This window comes from Bolinopsis microptera, chromosome 10 (genome assembly GCF_026151205.1).
Source record: "Bolinopsis microptera isolate Bmic1 chromosome 10, MBARI_Bmic_1.0, whole genome shotgun sequence".
NCBI classification, from domain to species: Eukaryota; Metazoa; Ctenophora; class Tentaculata; order Lobata; family Bolinopsidae; genus Bolinopsis; species Bolinopsis microptera.
Window position 1 is genome coordinate 2,377,061 of NC_087081.1, and position 19,205 is coordinate 2,396,265.

Here is a 19,205-nt window from a genome sequence, read left to right on the forward strand (position 1 = left end):
CCAAGTTCACAAGATATATCCTTGTGTTTGAGAAGAGCTCGTTAGAACTGCTTCCTTTCCCTTCAGTATCCCACAGTCTCTCGAGTTTTGTAACTGCCAGAGATCTCTCTTAAACAATTACTAGACTCGGTGATTATAAATCAAGAGGCTTGCATATAATGAACATATTGACACGGGTGCAGAGTTGAGTCTGTACGGAACCTAGTAGTTTCAGATCCTTGTTTAACTTGCCGTACAGCAAGGTCATCCACTACTTTAGCCCGGCGAGGCACATAACTCCCTCTACAACTCCATATCAAATGTTTCATATATACTAGCCAAGTTCACAAGATATATCCTTGTGTTTGAGAAGAGCTCGTTAGAACTGCTTCCTTTCCCTTCAGTATCCCACAGTCTCTCGAGTTTCGAAACTGCCAGAGAACTCTCTTAAACAATTACTAGACTCGGTGATTATAAATCAAGAGGCTTGCATATAATGAACATATTGACACGGGTGCAGAGTTGAGTCTGTACGGAACCTAGTAGTTTCAGATCCTTGTTTAACTTGCTGTACAGCAAGGTCATCCACTACTTTAGCCCGGCGAGGCACATAACTCCCTCTACAACTCCATATCAAATGTTTCATATATACTAGCCAAGTTCACAAGATATATCCTTGTGTTTGAGAAGAGCTCGTTAGAACTGCTTCCTTTCCCTTCAGTATCCCACAGTCTCTCGAGTTTTGTAACTGCCAGAGAACTCTCTTAAACAATTGCTAGACTCGGTGATTATAAATCAAGAGGCTTGCATATAATGAACATATTGACACGGGTGCAGAGTTGAGTCTGTACGGAACCTAGTAGTTTCAGATCCTTGTTTAACTTGCCGTACAGCAAGGTCATCCACTACTTTAGCCCGGCGAGGCACATAACTCCCTCTACAACTCCATATCAAATGTTTCATATATACTAGCCAAGTTCACAAGATATATCCTTGTGTTTGAGAAGAGCTCGTTAGAACTGCTTCTTTTCCCTTCAGTATCCCACAGTCTCTCGAGTTTCGTAACTGCCAGAGAACTCTCTTAAACAATTACTAGACTCGGTGATTATAAATCAAGAGGCTTGCATATAATGAACATATTGACACGGGTGCAGAGTTGAGTCTGTACGGAACCTAGTAGTTTCAGATCCTTGTTTAACTTGCCGTACAGCAAGGTCATCCACTACTTTAGCCCGGCGAGGCACATAACTCCCTCTACAACTCCATATCAAATGTTTCATATATACTAGCCAAGTTCACAAGATATATCCTTGTGTTTGAGAAGAGCTCGTATTTCGGCCAGCACATTATTTCGGAAACAATCAAAAAGTTATAATACTTCCCATATAACAATTTTGTTGAAATTTGGTCAGCGTACGTAAACACTTATGTTCTACTGAACCTAAATTAGTTTGAGCAATTTCGATGGTCAGAATTTGAGTTATCAACGAATTTATACCTATTTTGTCATTTTTAGACCTCTTAATCAAGGCCAATATCTCCCAACTAAATTAGGTTCGGTAGTTAAGTATGATTGGAAGGTTCTGACAAATTTTCAGCATGATTCATGTTCAGGAACCGAAGATATGATAGAATAATACGACAAAAATCAACGAATTTCGTCAAATTACGCGACTTTTACACCTAATTTTGCTCCAAAAGCCGCGCACCATCAAATATGGCACCTAGGCGAAACTCACTGATCATTCCACAAAGGTATAACAAATTTGGTACTGTGAAAATTCTTACAGTCTCTAGAAAACAATGGTACAAAAATTTTGACAATCCGAGCAAGTTTATTTTTTATCGTGCACCCCCTAATAACTTACATATAAATGTGCTAGTTTCTAGTTGCAGTTATTTTGTATTTTGCGCCCTTCAAAAAGTCATTAGCACATTCCTATCAAAATTTTAGAAAAATCAGTAAATATTAAAAACGAAAAATGTGCTTAAATTTGTTGTTTGGCTTTGAGGTCCAATAGATCTGAAAATAAATGTGTAAAAACATTTTTGAGGGCATCAAAAACTGCGCCAGAATTCAGAGAACAATTTCAAATTTGATGTCAAGCATCAAATCAATCCGATCTTCCCTGACTGCTGACTGACTTTTTGTTAAAATAAGCATGAAAAGTACAATTTTAGCTATTTGACTTTAAAAATTCATAACACACCAGCCTTTTTAGATACGATATCAAGATTTTACACACACCTTGAAATAGATGTGAATAAACGGCGAGCAAAATTTCAACCCGATACCGCAAGAACTTATTAACTTATAGCGTCTCAACCAAAAAATTATTTTTTCCGAAGATTGTCATTGTACCTTTAAGTTTAACCAGGAAATGCTCGATTACAAAAATAGGTATTCTCAAAATAATATTTTTTGGGTGCGGAAACGATGTGCTAGAAGGTCACTGAACTGCCTATGAGGTCAGTTGGTCTAAACGGCACAAACCACTGTTTTGGTGTTTGCCCCCTTAAGTTTAACCTGTCGACAGATATTATTTCTACGTAGACCATCTTCTTTATTTTCGTCAGCGCACAAAATGTCAAGTAGTAGCTCCCAAATATTAGGATAAGCTGATTTGACCAAAACCCATAATCATGGGTAGAGTGGACCGCTGCCAGTGTCTCTCTTTCCCAAACAAAAGGAAATGATATTAATTTGATTGACCGTTCTCAAATGCAAAATGATACCGAGAATGAAATCGGTCGCTCGCTTTTCCCATTCATTCACGGCTTACGAATTGTAATAAGTTTCGATTGATTAGGTACATCAATCAGATGCTGTAAAAATCTCTTTGGGTTGCGTTCGGGTCGATACCTAGTATTTCGGGGTAAGGGTAGTAGTTATTACTTATTGAATTAGCTGAAGTTTATTGAATCTTTATTGCTGAGTACAGCTGCCTTTGGGTAGTTCTTCTTTATCTATTACAATTGTAAATGAATGGGAAAAGCGAGCGACCGATTTCATTCTCGGTATCATTTTGCATTTGAGAACGGTCAATCAAATTAATATCATTTCCTTTTGTTTGGGAAAGAGAGACACTGGCAGCGGTCCACTCTACCCATGATTATGGGTTTTGGTCAAATATCATCTCTTTTTGATTATAATGTCAGGGTACTTTATAAAGTCGAAATATAAACTGATATCTTCATTAATAAGGAGGAAGTTTCAACAATTTCGAAATTTTTCCTTTAAAAACATTTCCTTGTGTTTAGGTAAGCATATCGGTCGATCACTGACTGAATATGCCACTTAATACTCATTCAAGTTGGCATTAAATTCATTTATAATGACATTAAACTGTCGTGGCAAAGCAGAATTTGTTGGAAATCACAAATGAGCAAAATTCTCACCTTACGCACGTGCAAACTTTGAGCGGACGTTGCGTGCGCATCCAATATTGAATCGCCGTAAAATTTTGCATGTAATTGTTGTATATATAGCTTGATAAGCATGCAAAGTTTCAAAGTATTTCAAGAAGAACTGTAATCACAACGGCACTCTAAAGTTGACAGAAAATGACGAAAACAGCAATTTTCAGTGATTTTAGTAATTTTCTATCAATTTGGGCGTGTCCCCACGTGTGCAACTTTTCGATTTTCAACTTTAAAACTAGCCTAATGCACAATTTATACCTATAGGAAGCAGAACTGAGCTCCACAACCCAAGGCATGGCCCAACACCAGAGAATACTAAATCGCAAAATTGACGTTGTTATAAAATAATTCTTCAAAAAAGCACAAACTTCAATGACGAATATCTTTATGAAGGAGCAAGTTAGAAAAATTTTCCGGTAGATTTTCAGAATGCTTGAACAATTATCTAAGATGAAAATTTCCTCAGATTTTGAATAAAATTACTTTTTAATGGTGTAAAATCATTTTTAAAAGTTATTACTTTGTCAAAAATCAAGTTTTAAAAACGGTTAACTTGATGACGTCATCAAGGGGTGTTCATGACGTCAAATAATTTGTTTATACAATGTAAACTAAAGTGTAAACAATTATTTTCAAGACCTGTGGTCGGAAATGGCTGTATCTTTTATACTTTTGAATCTATGGACAATTAAATACAGGCTACAATTGACTGGCAAAGCGTCTATCCCTGAATATATATGTATATATGTATATATGTATATATATAGATAGATATCACGACAATCTGTCGTAAAACAGGGGTTCTAGAAAACCCACTTCCCGATGTTCCTGAAACCTGAAACTTTATTTGCAGTCGATTTGGTCAACGTCTAGACGCCCTGAAAAATTTCAGATCTCTAACTCGATTTTAACATGGTTTTTAAGGCACCTGAATATGGCGATTTTGGGTTTTTTACCGAATTTCGTATAACAGTGCTAGCGAGTATTTTATGCAAATTTCTTAAAAATCTCAACATAACTATTTTTTATTCCTGTCATCTTTGACATCAAATTAGAATGTTTTGAACTAAAAATAAATCTGCTGAACGACTTCCGATGAGTCTTAATGCCTGAAAAACTCCTGCCGGAGGCGGCGGCCTTCGGCCGCCGCCTCCGGCCGGAGTGCACGCTTCGCGTGCACGAAAGAGGCTTGTAACGTGTACCAAAGGGGGTATAATAGTAAAGGGGGTATAATAGTAAAGGGGGTATAATAGTAAAGGGGGTACATAGTATACCCACAATAAATGCACCGGTCGTGCTTGCCAGCACTGTGATAACTCCCACTTTGCAAGATCTCAAAAAAGTACTTTTTCCAATCCGCCTCACTTAGAAACTAAAAGTGCACTTGTGGTTATCTATGAGCTGAGTTTAACTGTGTTAATAATCACCTGAGTTTGAGATTGTTGTGCCAGAGGACACTGGCATTCTTGTCCGTCAGGTACTTTATAATTACACCACTGTTCGAGGAGTTGTTGCCCAACACACTGAAATACCAGGATTATATCATTCAAATAAATAAATAAATATTGAAATAAATCAATTAATAGTAATACTACATAATATTAGGGCCTAATTAATGAAGTGGTTTGGTTGTGGAATGTGGGGTTGTTGTTTGATACTTATCAATATCAATACCTATTGTAGCCCTCAAGCTTACAATATGATACGTTTATCATATTGAAATACGTGTCCTTAAATATTGATATTATTAGCAAAATAAAGGTGCTCGAAAACAAACCTGGATCCGATTCTAAGTCCGCGATCGTATCCTCCAATAATAGCGAGAGCTGACCAGAGACTGTTGTAAACATTTGAAGATACCATCTCGGCATCTCATGAGGCGACTGACCCTTTTTCTAGGCTCTCCTGGGGTGGCAGCCATTTAACTACGGTACTTGTATAGCAATATATTATGTATTATCGTTATCTTGATCAAACTCAACTTTTACTCGATCACGTGATCAATAAATCGTGTATATTGTTCACCTGATCTGGGGAGACTATGAACAATGAAACATCGCTACGTCAAAACAAAGCAAAGATTGAAGGACGGCCTAATATCAGTTTAACTAACAACCAGGTATTAATTATCATTACTTATTATCATAACTAATTATTAAATTATTACTAAACTGACCCATGTGAGTATTCTGAGAGTTAACACTGATAACCTTGAGTTCCGTTATCTTCACACACTCGCCCGGGGTAGGACAATAGAACACGGGGTACAGCTCACGGTGGAATACGTTCGTGAACCCCACTTTCAGCAATTCGTCGTTCTTGGCAAAGGACAGGGTCCCTTTAATTGTGTTAAGCTCGACTGAGGATGGATTCAGATGAGGGTTTTTAAGAAGTTGCGCGTACAGTAAAACGGTCATTCAATTTTCAGAACATATGAAGTTTAGAAGGCCCCACCATTGTATTGGTTAAAATCCTATGAATTGCAAAGTTGCAGAAATATAAAGTCAAGGTAAAACAGTACAATATATAACAATGTATAATGTATAATGTATAATAATATATAACCTGTCGTTTTGTCCGTAGAGCGGGAAGAACGGTTCCCCAGGCATCTCTCCCTCGTTGTACATTGTACAAATTACCCGTGTGTCCACGGTACAGCCACATATCCGTGGTAGTGCGGTGATTGTAGTCGCTCACTGCAGAGATAGTCTCGTCAGACAACTGGATACGTCACGCGTGAGAAAACTTGTGACGTCACGCGAATTAGCTTTTATTTGTAACCTCTTCAGTGAACAAGAGCAACTAAATTTAACACTTACTTGGAATCGCCAACACATATTCCGAGTTGGTTATTAGCACAACTAGCTTTAGTGATGACAAATCTCCAGGCGTAGACCCCGTAGCCGAGGGCGATGGACCCCAGACAGTATCCTCTTCCTCCCAGGTTGTGTACAACCGTCTGGCCTTCCTTGTTCCTGCTCAACTCTGTAGTGGGTAGGGTGAGAGGAGCGATATATTGTGTACAGTACAATGTCAATAGGACTAAAGTTGATTCACGATGTCAATCCTTCGCATCTCGCCGATCTGTGGTTGCGAGAAGCATTATTTGATGCGCGCGCGACCCAGTAGTGCATCGCGCTACAAGACTAAAGTGAACATTGAGCGGGCAGAGAAAGTAAGTCTGAATTGGAGTAGAGTTCTAGAAACATATTATAAGTGATACACATTATATTATGTGAGATTTACCTACAATTAACAGAGTTGCTGGGTTGAAAGTGGAGATCAGGAACTCTGAAGCCTCATTTTGGGGCGTGTCCTCAATACACGGATACTCTTCACCCGGCCACACCAGGTGAGGTAGTGTGTCCAGCATGGACTTAACTGACAATATAGTGATTACCTACCAATTACCTACCAATTACCTACCAATTCTATTGAGAGCCATGTCAGTCTTGGGTCTGCAGTGCGGGAGGACCTTTTGTAGCAGCTGTATCGCTGGTAGCCTCACATGGACCTGACACAGTTTCGTTGTTTTATTCTGGAGGCTTTGAGATGTACAGGAAACCAAGTTATCAAAATCAATTTTATGGTTGCCAAGATGATGGAAGATCGGGGTTAAAGAAAACAAACAATTCATCACAACGTTTCTGATAATTGTATTTTATATCTATATTAGTATTACATTCTTAATGTTATTTAGAATGTTGATACAGTCGAGAACATTCCACCTGAATCTCTATCTCGCCTTGAAGGACATGAAAGATCGAGATAGGCCGGATATTTGCATAAAAAGATCAGCCCACCCCTGACTGGACATGTACGTGGAGAAGAAGGAACTTGAGCTGATGAAGTTCAAATATCCAAACAGCTGAGATAGGGTTGCGATTTGTCAACAAAACTCCTAACATAAGGCAATGAATTACTCGCTAATAGCCCTTATTGCTATATTATAATTTGACCAAAACCCATAATCATGGGTAGAGTGTACCGCTGCCAGTGTCTCTCTTTTCCAAACAAAAGGAAATGATATTAATTTGAGGAACCGTCCGCTAATGCAAATTGATACCGAGAATGAAATCGGTCGCTCACTTTTTCAAATCAATAAGCTTTATTACAATTCGTAAGCCGTGATCGAATGGAAAAAGCGAGCGACCGATTTCATTCTCGGTATCAATTTGCATTAGCGGACGGTTCCTCAAATTAATATCATTTCCTTTTGTTTGGAAAAGAGAGACACTGGCAGCGGTACACTCTACCCATGATTATGGGTTTTGGTCAAATATCATCTCTTTTTGATTATAATGTCAGGATAATTTACACAATCGAAACTTCATTAACAAGGAGGTAATTCCGACGATTTCGAAATTCTGCCTTGGAAAACGTTTCCTTGTGTTTAGTTAGGTATATCTGTCGATAACCGACTGAATATGGCACTTTTTACTCATTCAAGTTGGCATTAAATTCATATATAATGCCATTTAAATATCGTGGAAAGCAGAATATATTCGAAATCACGAATGAGCAAAATTCTCACCTTTCGCACGTGCAAACTTTGAGCGGACGTTGCGTGCGCATACAATATTGAATCACCGTAAATTTTTGCATAGTGGTATTTAATATATAGTTTAATAAGCATGCAAAGTTTCAGAAGATTTCAAAAAGAACTTGGATCACAACGGGACTCCAAAGTTGATAAAAATCGTGAAAATCAAAATTTTTAGTGATTTTAGCTATTTTAAATAAATTTGGGCGTGTCCCCACGTGTGCAACTTTTCGATTTTTAACTTTAAAACTAGCCTATAACACAATTTACACCTTTAAGAAGCAAAATTGAGCTCCACAACCCAAGGGATGACCCAACACCAGAGAATACTAATTCACAACTTTTGTGTTTTTATAAAATTATTCTTCAAAAAAGCACTAACTTCAATAGCAAATATCTTTATGAAGGAGCAAGGTAGGAAACTATTCCGGTAGATTTTCGGAATGCTTGAACAATTATCTAAGGTGAAAATGTCCTCAGATTTCGAATAAAATTACTCCTTAATAGCGTAAAATCGATTTGAAAAGTTGTTACTTTGTCAAAAATCAAGTTTTAAAAACACTTAATTTGATGACGTCATCAAGTGATGATGATGACGTTAAATTATTTTTCAATACAATGTAAACTAAAGCTTAAACGATTATCTTTAAAACCTGTGGTTCGAGATGACTGTATCGTTTATACTTTCGAATTTACGGACACTTAAATGTAGGCTACAATTGACTGCAAAAAGCGTCTATACATATTATATATCTTCACGACAATCTGTTGTAAAACAGGGGTTCCAGAAAACCCACTTCACGATACTCCTGAAACATGAAATTTTTTTTACAGTCGATTTGGACAAGGTCTAGACGCCCTGCAAAGTTTCAGATCTCTAACTCAATTTTAACATGGTTTTTAAGGCACCTGAATATGGCGATTTTGGGTTTTTTACCTAATTTCGTATAACATGCTGGCTAGGCGCGTATTTTGCGCAAATTTCTTAAAAACCTCCATATAACTATTTCTTATTCCTGTCATCTTTAACATTGAATTAGAATGTTTTGAACTTAAATGTACCTGCTCAACTACTTTCGATGAGTCTTAATGCCTGGAAATCAATAAAGGGGATATAATAGTATAGGGGGTAAATAGTATTGTGAATATAAGGGCGACGGTAATGCTTGCCAGCATTGTGATTAGTCGGAAATTTAATGTAAATTGCGTTAACTTTAAGAGTGCAGCACAGTTTGTTTTCAAGATAAGAAACACGTGACCCAATAATAACCTTAGGTCACTTTTAACTTTTTAATTACTTTTAGTTTTATAGAAAATAAAGGGAGAAAGTTCTTCTAACATACCGTACTATCTTATAGTTATCAAATACCTGGGAAATATTGTTGTGTATACAAGTTGTTGACTGAAGCGGACAGAAAGTAGTATCTATATACCCTGTGTTACTCATGCCACCGTGCGTTTCCCCCGACAACAGTCGTTCACTTGCCTGAGCCAACATTAATGGGTCACTTGACATTCTTTTATGGGGTGGGTAAAGTATAAACTAAAAGATTGGAGGGGTTTTATGGGCATGACTTAATAAAGTTAATTTAGTTTAACCACAGATCTATATAGGTAACTGTAAGTATATAACATAAGTCGTTGAAGTCCCTGAATAATCATGAATCAGCGTTGAACATCCGCCAATCACAATTCACATAATAGTACAATTTTCTCCACGATCGTAGTAAATATCTTGCCACACTCGTTAACGGGTGATACTCGTAAAATATCTGTTCCAACTCGGCGCGCGTCCTGGTAGGTTGTAAACCTACAACACACGATCGCTACAAAACACGTGAACGTGCCTTATAATATTACCAGCTCATCTACCATGTAGTACAAATGAACCCCTATTTCCTATTGATGAGCTCTTCATTTTTGATCTGTACATGGCATGTACAGATCAAAAATGAAGAGCTCATCAATAAGAAATAGTGGTTCATTTGCGGCCACCTCCAGCTCGAAACGGTGGAGATCCTTTGTGCAAGAGTGATAAAACGCGGCAGGGGTGTGAAGAGTTGTGACGTCACACAATGAATTTTGCATCTCGTCATGCATGGTGTGTGAGGGTGGATCAAAAGGCACGTGAGTGGTAGTTGATCTGTGAAGATCAACTGATTCCTGTAATAAAATTGCCTTTGGTGAACGCTTTCTCTGGTTTTAGATATTTGCTATAAATATAATAAAAAAATCCAGTTCGTTATGTTTTCCATCTTAATATTCAATATATTATACGTTCTTATACGCAATATAGCCTTCTAATGTCTTTACATAAACACTAACAACTTACTTGAAGTTTCGGGGTGAATTCTGAAAGCATGGTTTCAGTCTTATCATGTCGTCAAGTGTAAACCGCTTTTTGGCTCATCGCAAAACTAAAAACTAGAGTCTGGGGTCGAGAGATAACTATTCTTGAAGCGTAACTAAACACTATGCAACTGTAACATCCCTATTTCCTATACACGCGCGCATAGCCGTGACAATGTATATTATGTTTTTAACCTGCACAGTTAAAACTCGACGCACTTGCACGTGCAGATTCTTATGCCGCGCAAAATTCAAATAAAACGTTTCCACCGTACAATTTTCGTTTAGTCGCGCGTTGGTTTCTTGCAGCTATCATAACGCGTCGCAGATCTTGATTACGTTTTTTGGATTTTATGACCTTCGTTCAGCTTGTTATTATTTCGATACCCAAACTTTCCATTTTTTTAATTTGAAGAAGACATGATTTTTTCAATCGGGAAAAATTGTTAAGTTATCAACACTGAACTCGTTTTTAATGTGTATAAGCTGCAACATCTAAGTTCAATAGACTTACTAAGTCATTAGTCATATATGCCAACTATAAACAGCTATTTACTGCAAGCATTGCCGCGAATTTGTTTTAGTTCACAATAAAAATTTAACATTTTGAATTACATTATTTGTAAAATCATATTCATATTAACTGCGATTTGGTTTAAATGGACTATATTTCAACATCCACCAATAAATATCTAACAGTAACTCAAACTGAACACAAATTAAATCATTGAACATAAATTAAGATGGCTCGATAAACCCCGAAAAATCTCTTTATTAGCTTGATGACGCCTGCAAGTGAACGGATGATGAGCATAAGAATAGGGTTGTTACTCCTGTGTATCACATTGCTGGTAGTAGAATTAGGAGGTAGGTATTCAATTTCTATTTCATTGCAATGTTCATGTTTTAGATTGTAATCTTTGGTCAGCGTTTTCGATGCAAAGTTGAACATATTGTAGTGCCTAACGTGAAAACCTATATTCGGCTTAAATTGCAGTTTTATTTTTAAGGGGCAGGGCCAATTTGTCGGCTTAGATTTCAGTTTAAGTTTAGGGGCAGGGCCAATTTTCTATTTCTTCATACTGTTCAAAAGGCAGTAAAAGTATTCGACACAGCCAATAACGTTTCAATCGGAAATCATTTCGGGCTTTCGCGGAAAGACTTGTTAAAGTTAATGTCGTGGTGTCAGTAAAATGGTATCAGATATAAATATTGTCTCACTTTCTATACAGTATGATTTTTTAATAAATTAAACAACAACATCTTTCAGCAAAGGAGTACGAGTGTCACGCTTACGAATTTGATGAAGGCAAAAATCCAACGCAAAAAAAGAATACCATGCATACCTGCACGACAGAATCAATTGACGAACTGGTAATTTGCAATAAACCCGCTTACACAACAGGATACTTCTTTGACTCCCCTCCGAACATACCAACAAACCTTACTTATACTAATATTGACACCTGCGGACCTTGCAAAAGTGATTCAACAGCATGTACCGAGTGTAATTTCGAATTCTGCAACAAAGATGTCATACGATGCTTCCAGAGCATACATGGAGCTGTCAAAGCAACCGAATGCACAAGGTCAGAGGGAGCGGGACCAAGGTATACAAAATGCCGGAAAACCACATTCAATGATTATTCCGTAAATAAAAAATTGAACTATGGTTGTGGTGGATGCAAACACCAAGAAAATGGAGGTGACAAGGGTAAATGCGAGGAGTGTGAAGGATCAACAACTGAGGGTTGTAATGCACCAGTGATACAGGGACAAGATTACAAGTGTAACAACTATACTTGGGACGGCCGCTTTATGAGAGGACTCTACACATCAACGGAGATCCTTTGTAAGCGCCTCCCTGGTTCAAATTCAACAGCAACCTGTAACATGCCCGGGAGCCAGGAAAAAATGGACTTCTACACCATGCCGTTTGCATATCAGCTTCTCTGTAACTTCCTTCCTGATCCATCACCGGGCATGGACAACACCGTCTGTGACATACCACCTGCGTTCGAGAAAAATCGGGAGGGCCACTCCATGCCGTCGGGATGTGGGCCATGTGAAGAGGGCAAAAAGAATAGTGGGACTTGTCAAGATTGCGAGGGAGACTTCTGCAACCAGTTGTTCTCGACTGAGAGTGGCCCGGAGTTTAGAGTTCAGGCATCAGATACTCTTCTTCTATTGCTCTCTATTGCGTATATTTTCAAATAAACAACGTAAAAAATTGTTTACTAAACCAATCCTTGAATAGGTAACCGGACAAGGTATTGTATACAGTATTGTATTGTGTAGTAATAGTATAATAGAGTGTACTTTAACCTATTTTGTTTCATTGATAGTATACCAATGTGGTTATTTAGTCTATATTTGTTTATTTTAATAATTTAATTATAATTGTATTGTATCTTCTATTGAAACGGCCGGTAATTATTCAATTTTCCAATACACGAGTTTTCCTTGTCTGTTGTCCCGGCCCTGGTTTGTAAAGAAAATTTCAAGAAAAATATATCTTTACCTGAAACTTTGTAGGTCACCAGTTTATTTTTAATAATTGTTTTTAGTTATTATTCTATTTCTATCATTAATTATTCGTGCAACAAGATGATAAATAATTGAAAGTGAATAAATGAATGCACCAAGCACCTCCTACTTCCTAACGATTTGTTAAACAATAATTATAAAAAAGAATAAACAACTAATAAACTAAAATCTCAATGCGCACCCCTTTGAGCAGGTTGAGAAGCAAACTTAGTTGTCTTCTCAGAAGATCGAGGGAGTTGGGTATCATGTCCAATGTGTCTGTTTTCCCTCTCCACATCGTACCTGAACAGTGGCCAAGTAATTTAAATGAATTGTTCAATCGATTTACTTTAAACCTCCAAATTAGGTACCATTTAATTTTAACCGAGTGATAATGAAGCTGGTAATTTGTTTGGTTTTCCAAAAACTTTAGTGTATTGAAACGTAACAATAACATTATTTCTGTTATATCGATGATTCGACTTGGCAGACCTGGCCAAAATGATAATCAATCTGAAGAGTTCACCAGATAATTGTGTTGAATAACGCACCAGGGAGGTTGCCGTTGAGGGTGTGAATGTAGTTCGGAAGGGGGAGTAGAGAGATAGAATTAGAAGAGAGAACTAATTGTGCCATGTGTAGAACTGTTCGATAGAGCACGTATAACATTAACCATTAACTAGCCTGAGTAATGTGAAAATTACGTATAGTTTAACTTTAAGTTAACTACGAATTGAGAATTCCTAAATAATATTTTAGCATCGTATTTGTTTGACTTATTAACGTTCTATTCAGTATTTTTCTAAGTCGTATTCGTCTTGGAAAATACTGAATTTTGCCGTGTTTGGTATATAATCATTACCAAAGATAAACAATGTCTTACTTTTACCCGGTACACGGTAATGTTATAGTTATCTTTGTCCACGTACCTCACTAAATAATAGACTGTGTCCAAATTATTTCTTGCGCATCGATGATCGACTTGTTAGTACTTGCAGCGTTTTACTATTGTCATTGACACACTCAATAAGTTAAAATTAGTGGGGATAACCTAGATAAAATGAGTTATACCTGACGGTATCTATAGTACTGATGACTGTTTTAGGCTGGCATTCTCTGAGTAGTGCTTGTAGTTGTAACACCGAGAGAGAGAGCTCAGAGTCAGACGATGCGCAGCGCTACATTGGTCAAATAAATCGTCAATTTTTACCATGCAAAAATCCTACTCATTTATTAAAAACATAGTATTAGTATGTAAATATGTTGTACTTTTTCCAGTCACACTTTTCACTATAGGGCCTGTCGTGATATCATGGATCGCTTAGGTTCCACCAGGATCTGGTAGTCCTCATAATTCTGCGGCCTCTATGTGTCGTCATCTCGCACAACTCCGAAAAACCGTCGTGAGTTTGGCATGTGAAAATGTGCAGCCTTCCAGACATCGATTGGGTTAACGAGTTGTCGTACGTCACCTCAAGATCGGGTGACAGGGGGCTGAACAGGCCAGAACCCAATTGATTGGGTCTGAGGTCACGTGATTATGAGCCTGAGGTCACGTGACTATGACGTCACCAGAGCTCGTTCTCCGTTTCCCGCTCTTTGGACCAGGTGAGCTTGCATGCATGTGAAAGTGGGTGTAAGTACAGCTGTACTGTAGTTACATCCAATTACCCCTAATAGAACGAAGATTTATTTTCTGACAGAAAGCTAGAAATTTACCAAAATATCGACTTTGTTCAAAATTTATTTTGATGACCACTCCTGACCTAAAATTGCACGAGAAATCGATTAAACTTGGTTTCAGAACTCAACAATGCTTCCTTATGCCTTAAAATCCATGTTTTATCGATACAATAAACATTTTGATCCTGTGGATTAATTAGTAACAGGTAACAAATGCACAGAAAAAACCATCGCACTTACATTGCATTCTTAACGGGTCGATTTCGAGTGACCAATAATCGTCGTGATGATATTTATACGTCATGCGTTCCTGATCATCATCAGCAATCAAGAGACAGGATCGGCGGTTGCTTCAAATCAATGGTTTACGTTATTTTGTGAATTCGACCCCTGTTTTAACGGTTATCAGACTTTGTAATTGAATGTATTGAGGATATCTTTACAAATAAGAGGACCAGTAAATAAAATTGCTACAAGTGTTTCTCTCACTCACTTTCGATAAGACACAATGAAAAATAATGAAAGAATTTTGTATCACGTTGTGACCCCCACGGTTGTTTCACTATATGGTCCTGACGATACAGGGGGAGCCGCGCACTCGTGCTGCGTGCGCGCGGCGGGTCATACAACGTATGACAATAAGAATTAATGACAATGGTACTAGTACATCGCGCGTAGCAGTGGCGTAACTTAGGGCCCCGCAGTACCCTTTTTTGCTTCAGGGGGCGCAAAAAGCTGTAGGGGGGGCGAAAATAAGGACCCGACCTTTTTTTTTTTTTTTTTTTTTTTTAGGGACAAAAAATGTTAGGGGGGCGCTATTCGTCACTGAGCGGGGGGCGCCAACAAGCAAAGTTTCGCCACTGGCGCGTAGGGAAAATTAATCGTAGGGAAAATTAATCGTAGGGAATATAGATCTGCGGGGCAGCATTAGATTTAGGTTAAGTACCAATGAAATCTTAATCACGGCGTTTTCGTCACGTGACAGTCGAGTGTAGAGTGAATAATCATCATCCAGAGATTTACAATTTAGCACGCTCGTTCAAAACTTGTGTTTAATTGATTTAAAATTTAAAATTGCAAATTGATTTTCGATGATGTATTAGTTTGTTTTAGAGACTCCATTATCCATCATTAGCTCATAATAGACATAATATCACTCACTCACAAGCGAACATGAAATTATATCGATTAAGAAGACAATGTTGACTGCAAAGATAGTTTTGGTTTTGGTTTAAAGAGCTTATACACGTCACATAAGTCTAATATAGGACTTCTAGGCAATGAGCTTGGTTGACTGCAAAGATAACTACAATAACTTTTAGTTGGGCAATCTACTTGAAGTCTACTTAAAGACTGAAGTACATACAAATAAAATATCATTGCTTTATAGTAAGGGGAAAAGTGGCATTCCGTTGGATTCGAATGTTCACAAGGATTTCTCAACGGAATATGGTAGTTAGGACCCCTACGAACATAATTAGACTTGTTGCCAATTTTGTATCTCAACGGAAACACCACTTTTACCACTTTTTACCACCTTTGTACCACCTTTCTGGTTTGCCAAATATCTTTAGTTGTGAACATCATAGAAGGCTGCAAATTAACCTAGAATGTTTATCTTATCAAGGAGTAAAACTTTTGTATCAAAAGTTTTTACATCGGACAATCAGCTAATTGGATAATTACCAATTAGTTAATCACCAAAAAAAGTGAAAAATTTTTATTGGCTTAAAATGATTGAAATCGTTTGAAACACGGAGAAATGTAGTTTTTAGAAAAACTTCAAAAATTTTTCACTTAAAATTTTTTTTCGAGACTTCAAAAAAAAAAGTTTGAAAATTTGAAAATATTTTTTTCCGCCAAAAGTGATCGAATTGCATGAAACGTGGATAAAAATGCCTTGCAGAAAAATTTCGAAGATTTTTAGATTGAGGAATACTAAAATCATCAATATTTGAAGTTGGAGTTCAGTAAATCTCGACATATTTTAGTAATTAGGAATAGCTTAGCGGAAAGGGCTGGACCTGAAAAAGGTTAACCACACAATATTAGAGTTTCATAACTAATTACAATACAGCTTTATCAAATTCCACATAAAGAAACAGCACAAAAGGACCATTTAAGATCGAACCGATTTTACCTGCTGTACTATCATTTTATTGATTTCAATGATCAAAACCTCTGTCAATCTTGCCAATCTATACCGGGTATCTGAATGTACCGGACCTCTTATTTACCTCTATAATTAGACCCAGTTGTGCAAGAAATGCGATTTCTCACAGGGGTTTCTTTAAACTGTGCACTTTTTATCACTCTCGCAACTCGCAAGAGGCCTGGTATTATAGGAAGCGAGGTAAATATACCTTCCATCATCCATTGTGGCTTTTTTGTATTGTGAATGCGCATGCCGCTTCGTTTGCTATGCCATATACCTCGAATAACCCCCATATGTCATTGCCAGGGTCGGGATAGAGCTGGAGATAGCATTGAAAAGTTGCTAGAAATAGCTAGATTTAGAGTAAACTGGTGGTAGCTGGGTGGTGCTAGCATGGATGTAGCAGAACGTAGCTACACGGGGTTTCATTGGAGTTGGTTATTTTAATGGCCAAAGAGTGCCGGAACTAAAGTTACTTAAGATTGCAGTTTAGGGGCAGTGTAAACCACGGTGTAGTCAGGGACACAGAGCTACAGTGCAGGAGTACTGCAAAAGAACAGTGCAAGTGATACAGTCTGCAACAGTAAAACTCCGAAGAAGGAGATAAGATTGTGGCTGCAGAGGAGGAGAGTAGCTGGAACCTGATTGTGTTTGTGTTGAAAGAAGAGGAGGAAGAAGAGTTTCCTGCTCTGGTAACTGTATTTTTGGAAGAGGTGGGGTGAGAACTTATTTTCAAGCGACAAGGGTGGGCTGGAAGCAACCAGATACAGCTATCCGACCTATTAAGATCACCGTCCTGAGCTTAACAGCATTTCATCAGAATCTTATGAAAACAGAGAGACTGACCCACCCTTTTTAGATCCAACGAAACCCTTTATATAAATCGACTTTTCTGCATGAATTACTTCATGGTATCTTCTTATCAAGGCTACAGACCTTGCCGTACCGGATTTATTGATCAAAGTGAGTCTCTTTAGCCCTCTTCTTCTTTAGAGCTTTAGGTTAGTGATCAAACTCTTCGCTACTCGCTCTTCACTGGATCTATCAGGACAGATTCACATCTTTTTAGGTCTCAACCAGCCTTAGTTTTCCTGTTTTCATCATGTAGTACGTTCTGCTACCTCCATTTTAGCACCACCCAGCTTCCATCAGTTCACTCTAAGTCTAGCTTCGTCGGCGTTTTACTGTTGCAGACTGTATCACTTGCACTGTTCTATTGCAGTACTCCTGCACTGTAGCTCTGTGTCCCTGACTACACCGTGGTTTACACTGCCCCTAAACTGCAATCTTAAGTAACTTTAGTTCCGGCACTCTTTGGCCATTAAAATAACCAACTCCAATGAAACCCCGTGTAGCTACGTTCTGCTACATCCATGCTAGCACCACCCAGCTACCACCAGTTTACTCTAAATCTAGCTATTTCTAGCAACTTTTCAATGCTATCTCCAGCTCTATCCCGACCCTGGCAATGACATATGGGGGTTATTCGAGGTATATGGCATAGCAAACGAAGCGGCATGCGCATTCACAATACAAAAAAGCCACAATGGATGATGGAAGGTATATTTACCTCGCTTCCTATAATACCAGGCCTCTTGCGAGTTGCGAGAGTGATAAAAAGTGCACAGTTTAAAGAAACCCCTGTGAGAAATCGCATTTCTTGCACAACTGGGTCTAATTATAGAGGTAAATAAGAGGTCCGGTACATTCAGATACCCGGTATAGATTGGCAAGATTGACAGAGGTTTTGATCATTGAAATCAATAAAATGATAGTACAGCAGGTAAAATCGGTTCGATCTTAAATGGTCCTTTTGTGCTGTTTCTTTATGTGGAATTTGATAAAGCTGTATTGTAATTAGTTACAAAACTCTAATATTGTGTGGTTAACCTTTTTCAGGTCCAGCCCTTTCCGCTAAGCTATTCCTAATTACTAAAATATGTCGAGATTTACTGAACTCCAACTTCAAATATTGATGATTTTAGTATTCCTCAATCTAAAAATCTTCGAAATTTTTCTGCAAGGCATTTTTATCCACGTTTCATGCAATTCGATCACTTTTGGCGGAAAAAAATATTTTCAAATTTTCAAACTTTTTTTTTTGAAGTCTCGAAAAAAAATTTTAAGTGAAAAATTTTTGAAGTTTTTCTAAAAACTACATTTCTCCGTGTTTCAAACGATTTCAATCATTTTGAGCCAATAAAAAATTTTCACTTTTTTTGGTGATTAACTAATTGGTAATTATCCAATTAGCTGATTGTCCAATGTAAAAATTTTTTGATACAAAAGTTTTACTCCTTGATAAGATAAACATTCTAGGTTAATTTTCAGCCTTCTACGACGTTCACAACTAAAGATATTTGGCAAACCAGAAAAGTGGTACAAAGGTGGTAAAAAGTGGTAAAAGTGGTGTTTCTGTTGAGATAAAAAATTGGCAACAAGTCTAATTATGTTCGTAGGGGTCCTAACTACCATATTCCGTTGAGAAATCCTTGTGAACATTCAAATCCAACGGAACCCTTAAATCGACCACTTTTCCCCTTACTA

The 19,205-nt window shown here is 37.7% G+C and overlaps 1 protein-coding gene across 2 annotated transcripts in view; it reads left to right on the plus strand.

The window, feature by feature from the left end:
- Nucleotides 1-12,745, plus strand: part of LOC134822048 (uncharacterized) — a 51,471-nt gene extending 38,726 nt beyond the window's left edge. For both annotated transcript variants that reach the window (XM_063832889.1, XM_063832888.1), the window contains exons 2-3: nucleotides 11,071-11,161; nucleotides 11,565-12,745. In XM_063832889.1, the coding sequence (XP_063688959.1) occupies nucleotides 11,077-11,161; nucleotides 11,565-12,511 (1,032 nt within the window). In that variant the 5' untranslated portion in view covers nucleotides 11,071-11,076 and the 3' untranslated portion in view covers nucleotides 12,512-12,745. The remainder of the gene's footprint in view (nucleotides 1-11,070; nucleotides 11,162-11,564) is intronic.
- The last annotated feature ends 6,460 nt before the right edge of the window (nucleotides 12,746-19,205 follow it).